General features: G+C 42.0%; 1 protein-coding gene and 1 long non-coding RNA gene across 4 annotated transcripts in view; one reads left to right on the forward strand and one right to left on the reverse strand.

Moving 5' to 3' along the window:
* CLN5 (CLN5 intracellular trafficking protein) overlaps positions 1-12,845 on the reverse strand; it is a 46,789-nt gene extending 33,944 nt beyond the window's left edge. For 2 of the 3 annotated variants that reach the window (XM_058682526.1, XM_058682522.1), the window contains exons 1-3: positions 12,634-12,845; positions 8,587-8,752; positions 7,686-7,911 (exon numbers count right to left, since the gene is read on the reverse strand). In XM_058682526.1, the coding sequence (XP_058538509.1) occupies positions 7,686-7,911; positions 8,587-8,752; positions 12,634-12,788 (547 nt within the window). In that variant the 5' untranslated portion in view covers positions 12,789-12,845. Of the gene's footprint in view, positions 1-2,342; positions 4,378-7,685; positions 7,912-8,586; positions 8,753-12,633 lie in introns of those variants that run through there. The other variant, XM_058682513.1, reaches the window with a different exon arrangement.
* LOC131484354 (uncharacterized) overlaps positions 12,836-16,204 on the forward strand; it is a 44,087-nt gene continuing 40,718 nt past the window's right edge. The window contains exon 1 of the long non-coding RNA XR_009248183.1: positions 12,836-13,793. This is a non-coding gene — a long non-coding RNA (uncharacterized LOC131484354). The remainder of the gene's footprint in view (positions 13,794-16,204) is intronic.

The following is a 16,204-nucleotide window of genomic DNA, read 5'->3' on the forward strand; positions in this document are numbered from 1 at the left end:
CCTTTGAACCCAGGTATCCTTTTCATAGAGAAATCTTTTATATAAATTCCTACAATCAGACTAGTTCTTAAACTATTGAAATTATTTTCATTTCCTGTATTAACAGCTTCCAGAAGATAACTTCAATTTCTCTTGGTAATCTGGGCTATTTTAACAATACTGTCAGGAAAAAAAAAAGGCATGACTAAAGATTAATCAATTTATTGCATTCAAAAATAACTTTTTATATTTATGGAAAAGCTTAGGATAGATGGGAGGGGTTGATGTGAACAAGGCTTAGGCCTGAACTAGGTCTTTTTTTTTTTTTTTTGGTTAACGTTTTTATTTATTTTTGAGAGAGGGAGAGGCACAGAGTACGAGCGGGGAGGGGCAGAAAGAGAGGGAGACACAGAATCTGAGGCAGGTTCCAGGCTCTGAGCTGTCAGCACAGAGCCCGGAGTGGGGCTCGAACCCATGAAGGGTGAGATCATGACCTGAGCGGAAGTTGGACATCCAACCAACTGAGCCACCCAGGTGCCCTGTGACCTAGGTCTTGTAAGAAGCTGTAAGTCACCCCTATCCCATACGTAGCTGGGAACAATCTTTGCAGACTCCAGCTTCAGTTTATCTGTGGTTTTAAAGTTATCAAGCAGCCAGAAAAACCTTACCTGCTTCCTGACACCCAACTTTACTTTAAACATACGGACATATCTTAGGGCATATAAAATGGACACAAAGCCCTTTACTCCAAAAGTGAACTAAAAGCTTATCCTTAGAATAATCAGTCAAGTAAAAGAATATAAGGGTAATAGCCTATCTTGTTTTAAGTAGGGGAAAGAAAATGTAGCTAGGAAAGTTTGAGAGCACAGGAAACGATTTGGACAATGGAGGGTAAATAGGCAGATGCTGGAAACAAACTTTGGCCAGCCCATTTGCCTTTGACTCTGAACAGGGGAAAAGATGTGTGGTTGTTTTGGAACACTGTTCTTTGTATAACATACCAACAAGTTATTTAAAAAAAATAGTCATCTTAAAGGAACTGAAGTCTCAGATTATAAAACTGAAGTTTACTAAGACTTTTTTTTTTTTTCTGATTTCAAAGGAGCCAATATTGAAAGTTACAAATACTTAATGTTTAGTAGTTTTAACCTTTGGACCATTTTCCTGTATGTGGATATTAAAATATATTTGATGACACTTTATGGGTCTACTTAATCCTAGCCAGAATTAGTAAGTGAGGACATATTTAAAGCCCTGATTCAAGGGGCGCCTGGGTGGCTCAGTTGGTTAAGCCTCTGACTTCAGCTCAGTTCGTGATCTCGTGGTCCGTGGGTTCGAGCCCCGTGTTGGGCTCTGTGCTGACAGCTCAGAGCCTGGAGCCTGTTTCAGATTCTGGGTCTCCCTCTCTCTCTGACCCTCCCCTGTTCATGCTCTGTCTCTATCTCAAAAATAAATAAATGTTAAAAAATTTTGAAAAAAAAAATAAAGCCCTAATTCAAACTTCCAACACAATGGTTTCTTAGAGAGTAAATTTTATACATTTATAACAGAAAAATATAAATCACATTTAAGTTATACGGTAGAATTGGCAAATTCCTGCCTGGCCATATTTTGGCTTCTCAATTACCATTTTGAAAGCATGTTCTTGAATCATCTCTACTCCAAAAGCCCTACTTCACCTTTTAAGTACAGTTGACAAGTCTGATAAACTCTTAAGTACTCAATATGAATTTTGTTCTGTTTTATAGTCACCTGAGTCTATTACTTTCACAAAATTTCTTCATTTGTTAATATTCATAGGAACTGAAAAATCTTTACTACTTTTTAAATGTTAACTGTTTAGAATCTTGCTTTAAAATTCAGGCTCCACATCCAGGTGTCCTCATTTGTCTTTGCTACAGAACCAGATTCTGTGCTTTACAGTTAACACAGATGTGGCACAAGAGTTCTTGCATGTTACCCCAACGCAGTTCTAGAAAACCCAAAATTCTGTTTTCCCAGATCAGTTTTAAGAATCCAGGAGAAGTTGGCATTGCCTGATTTTAGCCACTAGGTGGTGATAACGCAAAGATCCAAGTTTGTGACATTCAGAAGACAACCAGCAAGTTAAAGAGGCAAAATAATTAGTGTTTACACTATTGACAGGAATACAAAGGCTAAATGGGAGGCAGTGAAGTAAAGTTCTCCTTATGTATTTCAGCCTGGCTTTGCCTCTGCGCAGTAGGCAGGATAATCCAGTGCTTCTCAAGCTATCTGTGGTAAAGGGCTGGGTTTTTATTTTCAGACTGTTGCAGTGCCTATAGTTTTGAAAAAGACAATAAAAGTGAAGTCCTTGACAAATGAAATAAAAACACATACAAAAATACAAGCCCCATTTTTTTATTAGATTCAACAAAAACAAAATTACTTTAAAAGAAGTTTCCCACCAGTATCTGTGCTTGACCAGTAACCTGTGGTGTTAGTAACTTATGGTACAGGCATGGGTCTGAGGACTACACTCAGACAATGAAACCTTGCTTGATCGTGTATCCCATCCAGTCAGAACTGGTTCAAGATGTGGCTCCATTACCAATAGCAGGGTAGCCCTGGAAAGGTCATTTAGACTTTCTAAGCCCCAATTTACTCATTTGATCAGGTAAATAATACCTGTGTTTAGGCTTTGTAGGAGAACTCAATGTACTAACCCCTCAGGAGACACTCAAATGTTGGTAGAAACTGAACAACATAGTTTACATATTAAACAGATGGTCTCTGCTTCATCATCTTACTGACTCGCCTTTTTTCCATGAATAGACCGTGTTCAGTTGGTCATTAGGCATTTAAAGGACCCTGAAACCTTGTTTGATGGCCCTAAATGGAAGCACAGCTACTTGGAGACCCTTGACAAAGACCTGTCCCCTGAGAAGTGTACCCTCCTACTGAGCTGGCACCTCTACTAGGGTGGAAGGACTACATGAAACAGTAAAGGAGTCATATGGTGCCTATTCACCCAGATGTGTCTGCGGTCAGATACTTCCATGTCCCAATGTGCTTAAACAACTGCAGAAGCATTAAAGCTGTCAGCTCAAAGTTTAGATTATTACTATAAAACCCAGGAAAGGTTGGCATGTAAACTACATTAAGCCAGATCAAGGACGGCAGTTTGTTCTTGGATTCATCATTGTAGCTACCATTTTCTGTAACTTTCCTATGCCAAACATACATGGCTTCAATTTTTACAACAATCCTGACAGATGACTCCTCTTAGAGATAAGGATACTAAGGTTCAGAAATGCTAAGCTGCCTATATCACAAAATGCCAGTTACTGGCTAGTTCTAAAATGCTAGCTAGGAACTTGTGCTCTTTAACACTTTTTACCACATCTGGAAGCAAAACCACTCCAGCCATGGTATCCAAATTAGTCTTTAAGTAAAAGAACAAAATCAAACTACTAGACCTGGTCCCCAAAGTTACAAAAGTTGCAAAGTCAGTCTAAACCATCAAAAAGTACTTAAATGAAAAAGTGTCACTGTACCAGAGAAAAGTAGCCCCCACCATGAAAATGTCACTGAGGGTATTTTTAAATCTGGGCACACCATATCCACAATTAAAAAATATGGGGTTCAAAGATCTTATGTATCTGATATGAACTGTAATTCATTTTAACAAAGGCTTGGAGTTTGAAATCAAGATCACCTAATGGGCTCACTTAGGCTAATGCAATGAGTTTCTGCTCCTCTCCAAAAAAGGTCCTGAGATGATACGCTGCAGTTCTGCCCAAGTACATTCTACCTTTCTGCTCCAAGGAAGAAGGGCCTAAGAAAATCCATGAATGTAAAACCACTACCTGAAAAACATATATGCTGGTGACAGGAGGAAAAAAAAAAAAGCAGAAGAATTAAAATTTTATAAACCAGAGCGTGTGTTGTTTCTGTTAGGTAAAGGGATTTCTTCATATGTTATTTTAATAAAAGGGAATTTCATAGGTAAAAACCAATATTCAAAATTATAAAACAAATAGAACTGTCTGTGTATAATCACTGCATCAAAAATTTGCAAGAGACTGAGCAGAAATTCTTTAGTTGCTGAATGTGGTTTGAAGGGGTAATAAAACCTTTTTACGGCTAAAGCAAGAGTCTGATTTCCTGTTGGCCCAAAAATAGACGTTTCATTTCCCAAATAAGTAGGCTCTCCACTGTAAAGAAATATTCTTGTGTAGTTGGTTTCTATCTTCTTGAACTCTGCTCCAAGTTCAGCCAACTTGTTATACGTCCTTAACACAAATTTGGAACAGTCGTAGGATTCAAACCATGTCTCCGCCCCCTTTTCTGGGCTGGCCTGGACGGTCCATGTCTCATAATAAATCCCTGTTTCATTGTCCCATTTTACCCACTTTGCCATCTTGTTAAATGTGTTTCCTAGTTAAAAAAAAAAAAAAAATTTCCTATGTGAACATCAAAGCCAATCATTAGTCTTATGTCAAATGTTCTAACCTGATTAAGGTCATGAATAAATAATATTAAATTATTAAATTATTTGTAATATCAGTTCCAAACCTGTACTCACAATAGGAATCCAAGCTTAGCCAATTTTCATTCCATTTTTCAAAGCACAAGGTATTTCTGAATTGTAAACCTTAGATATAATAGGGGTATCAAGTCTTACATACCAATTCTGTAATCATTTAAGCTATAAATAAAAGCAAAATCATACACATGCAGAAGCCTTCTTTACCCCACCCAACAAATCTTGGATTCAAAGGTAAAGAAAACAAGGAAAAATTGTGGATAGAGGGAAAAGTGAGTGGGGCAAAGGCAGTGTAAGAATGGAGGAGGGTGAAATGCAGAGCTTTTCTGTCACAAAGCATTGCGTGTGTACAGTACGAATGGCAGCCGGAGGAACAGCTACTTTAGAAGGCTGGCCTACTAATGTTACAAGAGAAAGTACCATACCCTGTCCACCCTGAATATCTGGTATTTCCTTTTTCTTTTTGTACTTGTAACTGTTCGGATTCTGCTCACAACCTTCCTACTAACCATACAAATTCTCCCAATGAATCAACTAAACTGGAAATGTTTTCGGCCACATTCGTGGCCTATTACAGACTCCGGAACAGCTCACACTCTCCTACGACCTTGTACCCCACCAAAGGAATCTCTCCAAATGTTAACAAAACACCATACTTTGCATGGTTACAACCTCATCTGGGCATTTACAGTGCCTAATAGAGCTTCACTACAGCATTTCAATTTGTCACCATATATGTGAACCTTTCTTAAGTGCTCCAACTTGAGTCCATGAAATCAATATTTCATGTCCTATAAAATGAATACAGCGGCTGCCTTTATCAATTTTTTAGAATTAAAACTGTGGAATAATATAAAGCTTGTTTTCTTTTTGTTGTTGTTGTTTATTTATTTATTTTTTTTTTTAATTTTTTTTTTTTCAACGTTTTTTATTTATTTTTGGGACAGAGAGAGACAGAGCATGAATGGGGGAGGGGCAGAGAGAGAGGGAGACACAGAATCGGAAACAGGCTCCAGGCTCCGAGCCATCAGCCCAGAGCCTGACGCGGGGCTCGAACTCACGGACCGCGAGATCGTGAACTGGCTGAAGTCGGACGCTTAACCGACTGCGCCACCCAGGCGCCCCTGTTTATTTATTTTTGAGAAAAAGAGACAGCATGAGCAGTTGAGGGGCAGAGAAAGAGGGAGAGAGGGAGACCAGAACCCAAAGCAGGCTCCAGGATCTGAGCTGTCAGCACAGAGCCCGATGTGGGGCTCGAACCACAAGATCGTGACCTGAGCTGAAGTCAGTCGCTTAACAGATGGAGCCACCCAGGCGCCCTTAAAGCTTGTTTTCTTAGAACTGGGGATACTGTTCTTAGAGTTCTTCAACCTTAAAAAGTTACTGCTGTAATTAAGAGAGAATACTTCAAAACACTATTCTGTAACATGAGAAAATGTCAATGAACAGGATTAATCACAAAGCAGACGGAAAACTTGAAAGATTTAAGTACTAGCATATTAGTACTATTTTACATGAAATAGTGATCACTTGTTCATATCATATACTGATGTCAGAAGGAAGAGTTTTCAGATAATGAAATAGGTGGACAAGGAGAAAAGAGCAATGTGAACTGGCCTGGGATGAAAAAAAAAAGTATCACACTGAGCACTGTTAAAAGAGAAACGGGCTTTGATACTGCTTGGGATGGTTTGGGGCATATTAATTAGAAAGAAGGAAGGAAGATTAGAAAACAGCATGGTGTAGAGTTAAAAGATCCCCAGATTACATTTAAGACACAATGCTATTCCTGGTTCTACATCCAGATCTGTGACTGGCAAGTCATGCTACCTGGCTGACCCTCAAATCCTTATTTTTAAAAGGAAGAAGAATGTTTTCTCCTCCCCACTGAGCTGTGAGATAACATGCTCCAAAATGCTTTGTAAAGGGCTATCCAAGTGGAAAGCTTGATAACTTCCTCAAGGTCTATGACTCACTGAATAATTCTTATCACAAACAGTGCTTTCATTTCAGATATTTCCACTTTCTTGGAGAACAACAATTACAATGCAGAGCTTTCTAAATCATATGGGCAAGCTCCTTACCTCCAGAATGCAATGGCAGTCTCATCCCCGTTCTACACATGACGTAATGAGTCAAAGTAAAAAATGACCCAAGGTCACATACCAGTTTCTGATAAAAGTTCTGAACTCCTTTCTTCAGCATTAACCAACAATGCAACACATGCAGCAAAATTCTAAGTGTTTCAGCAACTTTCCAATACATCCAAAAGAACAGAAAATCTCAAAGATAAAGTATTTTGATTGCTCAAGGAGCCTCAAATGCTAAGATTGTATGTGTTTTGGGAAGCAATGTAGAGAAGTAGTTAAGAAAATGGCCAATAAAGCTTCACTGCCAGAGTTAGGGTCCCACCTACTTCTTGGTTGTGTGATTTTAACCACTTTGTGCCTCACTTTGGCCATCTGTAAAATGAGGAAAATAACAGTAACTATCTCAGGGGGTTGTTGTGATGATAAATGACATGATATAGGTAAAGCACTCGGAACACTGCTGGACCCAGAGTAAGTCCCCATGAGTGGTAGCTGTTATTATTTCTTGACATAAAAACATTTTGTCATCATTCAAAGTCTTTTTCCAGATACATTTAACAGGTCCTTTGATCAAATATTTTCACAGGCATTTTGTGGATTTTCTTCCACATGTTTATTTAGAAAGTCCAATTCAATTGCAGAAAACATTTTACCATTTCATTTTTCACTATGGAATAGAGGAGATACACTACTCATCACCTAAAGGTGACGTTTTGCAGGGAGCCTGGGTGGCCAGTCAGTTGAGCATCTGACTTCGGCTCAGATCATGATCTTGCAGTCTGTGAGTTCAAGCCCCACATCGGGCTCTGTTGACAGTTCAGAGCCTGGAGCCTGCTTCAGATTCTGTATCTCCCTCCCTCTCTGCCCCTCCCCTTCTCACGCTCTCTCTCTCTCTCTCTCTCAAAAATAAATAAACATTAAAAAAAGAAAACTAAAGGTAACGTTTTGCATGAGTAATAGTTTGGATCAAACCTTACTGCCTCCAGAAGTACATTTTGTAAACTGACCTCTAAAGAGTAGAACATGACTGAAATGCCTCAAGGAAAGCAATTTTTTTCATTTGGATATCGATGTAATCATCAAACAAATGCCATATTTTTGAAACTTACCTGGTATAGTTGCTACTTGAACTAATGTCCCATTTTCCTTCCAGTGAATATCATCAATTCCTTCAAAAAAGCATGCAGCTCCTTGATTACACCAGAAAGGGGCATTCATTTCAGGTCGGAGATGGGGAAATGTGCAATTTCCAAGTTGGAAAAGTTCGTACCATTCCATTGTGTAGTTCTGGCCAGTTAAAGTACTCTTGAATCCAATGGCATCATGCATAATTTTCTGTGTAAAGACCATACGTGTATGAAAGCATCTGTGAAGTAACCACTGGTCCAGGAGCCAGATGGGAGAAAAAGTAATATGTCACAACTGTATATCAAGTAGAACGACTCAGCTGTTCCTCTTCCATGTTGCTATTCTTGTGTCCACTCTGTGGCTCCTCCAATTCCAGGCCCTCTTCCACTCTGGTTTTGACCATTGCTGCTTATCTCAGATATGCTATATGGACACACTCTTAATTTCTTTCCACTTTAAAATGGGTTGGAGAAGCTCCATTTCCTGAGCCACAGGCTCAGGAAGTCTACACCCTTCACAGGGTGACAGAGGCTCAACTGGTGAGCTAAGCTAGGAAAATGTGTATAGCAGGAACTGGAAATGAAGCGTCTCCTGCCTGCCTTGCCCGTTCCGCTGGGCCTCCTCCTTTCTTACTTTCCAGGAGCTAGGTACAGGAGTTGGGTATGGATTCCGATTATTAAAAAGAGATTAAAGCAACTGCATTTGTTACTGTCAGAATCACAAAACATGATAATATTTTTTGACTACTCATTTTAAATACACCAAGAGGAACAGCAATTATACATGATCTAAAATCAGCCCTTTGAACAGCGATTATTCCCTCAAATCCACTTAATAAATAATTTAATTAACCAAAGTTACAAGATCAAGATGCAGCCTTACCAGGTGTCCCAGGAGATTCCCATATTTAAATTCCCATACTGGGGCTTGTAACCGAAAGACTTCAATGACATCATCATCTTTCATAATTGGGATAGGTGAGCCGGTTGGACAGAAAGTGTATTTAGCTTGACAATAAGGATCTGGTTCTGGGCGGAAGGAAAAGCGTCTAATAAAGAAAAAAGAAACCACAAACTTAGATTCCAACAGGAATTTGGTTCTTCTTGCACATTTTAGAATCCAGATTTTAGTACCACCATCAATAACACTTTCAGAGAAAACATTCAAAGGTTATAGTGTTTAAACATTTTGTTATTCTGTCAACAACTCCAACGAAGTCTTTAATAGCAAATGATATATTACAAGCACTTTGATAAAGGCATGCTTCCCTGTTATCTGCTCTCATTGTGAGAATTTTGAACACAGGGGCCATATCTTAGAATGTCTAAGAATTCTAAGATATCTAGAATTATTTATAGACAAACAAATATTCACTGAATAAAGGAATATTTTTCAAATGACATTTAATTTCGCAAACAATCCAAATGTTAAGATTATTTCAAAATAATTATGATTAAATAGAATATATTTTCTATTTTATTTTTTTAATGTTTATTAATGTTTATTTATTTTTAAGACAGAGAGAGACAGAAGCACGAGCAGGGGAGGGGCAGAGAGACAGGGAGACACAGAATCTGAAGCAAGCTCCAGGCTCTGAGCTGTCAGCACAGAGCCCAACATGGGGCTCGAACTCATCACCTGTGATATCATGACTTGAGCTGAAGTCAGATGCTTACGCGATTGAGCCACCACCCAGGCGCCCCACTATATTTTCTATTTTCTTAAGAATTAACCAACAGGGGGTGCCTGGGTGGCTCAGTTAAGTGTCTGATTCTTTTTTTTTTTTTTAATGTTTATTTATATTTGAGAGAGAGAGAGAGAGAGAGAGAACGAAAAGGGGAGGGGCAGAGAGAGGGAGACACAGAACTTGATGTGGGTTCCAGGCTCAGTGCTATCAGCACAGTGCTATGAGCACAGAGCCTGAAGTGGGGTTCGAACTCACAAACCATGAGATCATGACCTGAGCTGAAGTCGAATGCTTAGCTGACTGAGCCACCCAGGCGCCCCAAGTGTCTGATTCTTGATTTCAGCTCAGGTATGATCTCATAGTTCCTGGGTTTAAGCCCCATGTCTGACTCTGCATTGAGAGTGCAGAGCCTTCTTGGGATTCTCTCTTTCCCTCAAAATAAATAAACATAAAAAAAAATTAACCGACAGGAGTGTCCCTCTATTTGCTAGATGGAATGCTGCCCAATTCGTGAATCATTTAATAAAGCCAATTAGAGTTTAAAATAAAAAAAAAAAATTGGGGCACCTGGGTGGCTCAGTTGGTTAAGTGTCCAACTTTGGCTCAGGTCATGATCTTGCGGTTTGTGGGTTTGAGCCCTGTGTCTGTGTTGACAGCTTGAAGCCTGGAGCCTGATTCAGATTCTGTGTCTCCCTCTCTTTCTCTGCCCCTCCCCTGCTCTCTCTGTCTCTCAAAAATGAATGAACGTTAAAAAAAATTAAAATTAAAAAAAAATAGCCAGCGATCAATAGATATTTACTAAGGATCTACTATATGTAGGACACTATACTAGGAAGGAGGGAAACAAAATTAAAATGATGTTCCCTTCCTCAAGGACATTTAGGTGGGGACTGGGAAGACATTAAATAAGTAGTATGGCGCAGTGTGGTGAGTGCTAAAGAAATATACAAAGTCCTATGGGCACAAAAAAGAGAGAAATCACTTTTACCTGATGTGGAATGGGTGGGGGTGAGAAGAGCAAAGAAAGGGATGAAGATCTGGCTTAGGCTTTTAAAATACTTTCGATGGTTAGGACATAAAAGGGACAATATTAAGGCTTATAAGACAGTAGGTAAATAATGCTGGAATTCACGCTTCAAGGTAGGAGAGACAGGCAGGGACTGTCATTTTGCACTGATGCAGTGTGAACCGCACCACAGGACTCCTACAGCCGGTGAGGGCTGAGCCCAAGAGTGAGCTTAAAGGATTTTAAGTAGCAGACCTGATATGACCGAATTTGCTATGAAACAAACCTTATTTGTATGAGTTACAGGAGAGCTGTGAGAGAAGCGAAATTAAGGCAGAGGTCAATCAGGAGGTTATAGCAATAATGTAACAAGAAGAGAAGGCCCCCAGAGAGAGCCATGGCAGTAAGACGAGAGGAGGGACTACTGCTGAAGTCGGCTCAACAGACACTTACTGGTCACCTTCCATATTTGGCAAGAGAAAGATGGAAGAAAGAAAGACACTGCTTCTATCTATCTTCTAGGCACCATGGATCTCTAAAATTTTAGGCAGATCTATTTTTTTACAATCTTAACACATCAACAAAAAATTCTATTTTAAGAAGTTAGTATCTTGATGTTAGCCAAGAGTATTAACAGCTCCCCAATGTTTATGAAACTTACACATACTTCCTTGTTTTTATAGATGCTCAACGGGTTGTTTAAACACGTAACTATTTAGTTTTCACTTGCTTGAAGCAAAATCTTTTAGGTCAAAGGTAATTTCAAAAGCATAACTTAATAAAGTTAAATTTTATTATATTCAGTTGAGAAGACTAAATGGGGACAGGTACTTAATACTTGAAACTTTTATAGAAACCCTAAGGTATCGTCAATACCTTGCCCTAACTATAAATCAAGTAGTTTTGCATTTACAATCTCTTCCTTATTTTACTGAACATTTAATTTTACTTCTTATGAACGTTTTATTAACTTTTTCTTTTCAAGAAAACCCAAACTTCTCTTTTCATATATATCAAGCAAAACAAGGAAGTGGTGCAAACCATTCCAGTGAACAGAATACACTCCTATCCACGCTTGACAATAGCTGACATTTATTAGATTTAATCCTCTAACAAGCCTGGGGGAAATGCTGTTACCATTCCTACTTTCTTTAAAAAAATATATATATATTTTAATGTTTATTTATTTTTTAAGGAGAGAGAGACAGAGTGTGAGCCACGGAGGGGCAGAGAGAGAGGGAGACACAGAATCTGAAGCAGGCTCCAGGCTGTCAGCACAGAGTCCCCACGCGCAGGCCTTGAACTCACAGACCCTGAGATCATGGCCTGAACCAAAATCGGACGCCTGAGGACTGAGCCATCAAGGCGCCCCATCCATTCCTACTTTCTAGGGCAGGTGACATGGGCACAGAGACACTGAATCACGTTGCCAATTTCAAAAGCTAGTGCTGGTGGTGCCTGATTTGACTGGAACCCAGTACTCATTCCTGACCACTAGGTTATCCTGCCTCCCCGCTCACTATTTTGTTATCCGAAATAGCCGTGTTTTCAAAATCTGTTGGCCTTTCGCCTGCTTGATGTTAGCAGCGTGTTTTCTTTCTGTTTAGCCACCTGAACATCTAAGGCCGCGTAGATACTCTTCTAGGTCAAAGGCTCCAATCAGCTCCACAGATGTGCAGTCTCTGTCCTCGTCTTAAGACCACATCCTACACCCAGACTGAAAACGGGGGACACACGAGGTCACCAACCCTTCCGGTGAGCCCCGGACAAAGGGAGCGGGGAATTCCCAGGACGCGTGACTTTTACGGCTAAAAATGGAAATTCCCAGAGAACCAAGACCAGTAGGTAGGTCATGTTGTATATTGTGCCAATGGGTACGTACTCGTGATAACTAATGACATGCATGACGTCAAGTAATAAGCACGATATTCAAAGTTTCCTCAAACCACTCAAAGAGTTGATTACTTGCATCTAGAAGTCACTCAAATAAAATTACATTACTCCCGTTTCTTCCATGACTCCGGCCTGTCCTGAGCCTAAGCCACCTAGAAAGCAGTTCAAGTGTCCCAAGAGGAAGAAAGGGCCTGGGCGACGCGCAGCGAACAGCTGAGAGCCCAGAGCTCTCAACTGGGTCCTCCACCGCGCCGCGAGCGCCGCCTCCGCCTCCCGACCCCGGCACCCCGCCCCGCCAGTGCGCGCGTCCGTCCCGCCACGCCCGCGCGCCGCGCGCACTCACTTGTAAGGCACGGGCCACTGGCGCCGGGAGGAGTCCGCCGCGGCCAACGCCAGCCACAGCAGCCCCAGGGCCCAGCGCCAAAGCGCGCACCCCGGGGCCGCGCCCGCGGGCTTCTGCCCCGCGGCCCCCCGGCCAGCGCTCCCCGCCTGCGCCATGTGGCGGCTCCCGGTGCTTCCGGCGCCTCCCGAGCCCGGCGACGCGAAGGGCCCGCGAGCTGAGCATGCGCGCGGAACCCCGCCCCCCGCGAGCCGTGTGACCCCTGGACTGGGCCACTTTGGTCGGCCGGGTCCCGCCCTCTCCCTGACCGGAGACTGGGGCGCGGGGCGCCTGCCTGGGGGTGAGACACTGGAGCCCCGCAGTGCAGCCATTTCCCCTGCCTTCGGCAGACCGTGCCGCGGCGCTGGGGCCCGGCGCCCTGGCGCACTCCATCCGCGCCGTGGGGCCTCCTTTTTCTGAAACTGACTCATAATGCCTTGTTCTTCTGGCCCCGCGTCTGTGTAGAGATCACCGCGTGTTTGGAGCTGTTTTCTGACCTCTGCGCAGTAACAACCAGCCAAACCAAACCAAACCAAGAAACCAATCCAACTTTGGGCTCTTCCTTTGGCTTCTCTAGCACGGAACTCTTACGCTGCCACACAGGGCCCAGACTAGGTGACAACAAACATTTGAATATAAGAATCATTATTTGGAGGTGGTGGTGCAGTGAGGAAGACAATAATGGAGGAATGACTGGTCCCCCCCCCCCCCCCCCCGTCTTAAGCCAGTGAGAACAATGGCCAGCACTTACTATATACAGCCCATAATACTACTCTAAATGCTTTAATTTATTTATTTTGAGAGAGAGAGCATGTGCAAGCAGGAGAGGGGCAAAGAGAGGTAAGAGAATTCCAAGCAGGCTCCACGCTGTCAGCACAGAGCCCAGTGCAGGACTTCCTCTCACAAACCGGGAAATCATGACCTGAGCCGAAATCAAGAGTCAGATGCTTAACCAACTGAGCCACCCAGGTACCCCTAAATGCTCGGTAATGCCCTCGGCCCCTTATCCCCAGATGGTCTTCCTTGTTGGGCTCTACCACGTGAACAGAGGAGAAGATTCTGCATTACCCTTTCTTTGACCTTTCATCCACTTGAAGACAATGGGATCAACTGCCTTGTTTCTGGTGAGATATTTGTGGCCTGTCATACATTTATACAAAGATACTGACTTATGTCTGTAAGTAGTGCATTAAAAGTGTAATAACTTATAGTCACGTTTTTCTTTTTTTTTTTTTACAAGAGAGCAGCATGCCTTCACTTCACCCACAACATGAGTGAACCCTCATGGTATTTGTAAGCATAATGGAATAAGTGAGGTGGCTGCAGTGGCCATAGGTGACCACCAATGACCCTTGCTGGGGATGGCAGGAGCATGGGGTGCTTCCCTAAGCATACAAGGTTTTCTGAGGGCTGATGGGAATTAGTTCTCCCCTAACCCTCCCCGCACCCTTGTACCCCATCCCCCCCCCCCACCTTTGACCACTTGCTGCACTGGGTTGAGGAATTCTGTGGAAATTCAAACAGGGCACCATTTTAACACCCATTTATCTAAGTGTTTAGGTGGCTCCAATCCTAGCTGTCCTCCGTATACCATGGCCCAGTTCAAAATCACCTAGCCTAAACTAAGCCTCTCCAAAGACCCACAAAAAGTGAGGGCGTGGGGACATATCCTAGCTATAACAGCTGAAATTCCAATTTGAAGGGCACCAGGGCATTCCCACTGGGCATGTACTTGAACATGGCTTAAAACTGAGACATCTCTCCAGAGTAACAATTTACAAGTAATGGAACACACACTAGAGGGCCACAGTGGAGCTTCCCATCCTACTCAAGACTTCCCAGAGCTGCAGAAACAAGCTTCAAGTTGACCATGGTCAGTGGTGGGGATCTCCTCTCTTGGGACTGCAGTCTCTTCATTCCGTGACCAGGGAGCTCTAATGGCAAGAAAGCAGTTCCTCAAATTAGCCCTAAATCAGCCTCTCACTAGCTCCCATCTGCTGTGGTGTGGTTCTGCCTTCTGTTCCTTTTGGCTATGACCCCAGCACCCCAGGCTAAAGATGCTTGTAGACTATTGTTGCCTGATCCCTGATTGTGCAGTTCATGATTTTTAAACTTTGAAGATTTCATCAAAAAATAGGTTGAATTTTAATCCAATTTTTTCCTCTGGGTCCTTGCTCAGTTAGCTTAAGAACACTCAGAACATTACTGTAGTCTGATAAAATCATGTTTATCAACCATTGAACTGTTGCACACCAGCGGAACTGTATGGCATCTTCTTAAAGGAAAAAATAGAGTTATAGAATTCTGGGGCAGGGTAGAGTTAGGTGAAATTTAAGTTTTCATCTTCACTTCCACCTTAGGCAGGTGGATCTGATTAATTTCACAAAGCAACTGCAAGCCAGTCTGTTTTCCAGAATTATTGGTTTAAAAAGCCATCCACATTTTTTTTTGCATCTTTCTTGACCTTCAGAATGTTTTAAGGGTTTTTTTTCTTCTTCTCTTTTTACTAATAATGGGTTGTATCTGTGCTTAGAATCTCTCCCATAGAGAGATCTGTCCCACAGACAGGAGATATTGCTCAATTTTGTAAAACCAAAACTACAGGGAAGAGAGAATGTTTAGAATATTAATATATATTTTAATCAAATACAAAGTTTAATAACAGGAAGCTAAGACATAGTCATACACTTTCTAGTCTTTTTTTTAAATAAAGTTTCTTTTTTTTTTTATTTGAGAGAGAGTGTGAGAGTGTGTAAGCACAGGAAGGGGCAGAGGGAGAGAGAGAGAATCTTAAGCAGACTCCACGCTCATGCAGGGCTCAATCCCTCGACTCTGGGATCATGACCTGAGCCAAAATCAAGAGTTGGATGCTCAACTGACTGAGCCACCCAGGCACCCATATGCTTTCAGGTCTTAATGATGCCTTCTCAGAAAGCCAAGGGACATTTGACTCAGACCAGTCTTGTCCAGTTCCTGGAGAAGTACACCTGCAAGTTTTGAGGTGGGGTAGAAGTCAGTGAAGAAGGTAGGACACCAAGGCCCCCTAGTATACTGGTGCCCACCCTGAGCTTCCTTCCTTGCTTCCAAATCCTCATGGCTCCCCAGATCAGTGCCCATGCAGGATCCAACAGTTGGGGAAAGAGGAACGGTTTCTGATGGCAGACTGGGGGTGTCAATCCAGAGCTTGGTTGGGCTGGATGTGTGAAGGTGGGTCAAGTAAGGGCTTCCAAATGGTCTACTTTGGGCTATTGGCATTTAAACCCTTGAGATTTTAACTCAGAGCCCTGAGTTTGTGAGTTTTATTTTCTGTTTGCTTTAGATCAGTCATTGCTAACCCTGCAAATGATGGAAGATTTTAAGGAGATTTTAAGACATACCACCATCCAAGACGGTGCTTCATTCCCAGAAATTCCCATGTAACTGTTCTGTTTGGGCCTCAAGTTGCCCAAGTGATTCTAATACGCAGCCAGGGTTGAGAATCCCTGCTTTAGAAAGATTTTAAAGCTAAATTTAATCAACCCTCCTATGGTTTTGA

The sequence above is a fragment of the Neofelis nebulosa genome, chromosome 1 (assembly GCF_028018385.1).
Source record: "Neofelis nebulosa isolate mNeoNeb1 chromosome 1, mNeoNeb1.pri, whole genome shotgun sequence".
Lineage (NCBI taxonomy): Eukaryota > Metazoa > Chordata > Mammalia > Carnivora > Felidae > Neofelis > Neofelis nebulosa.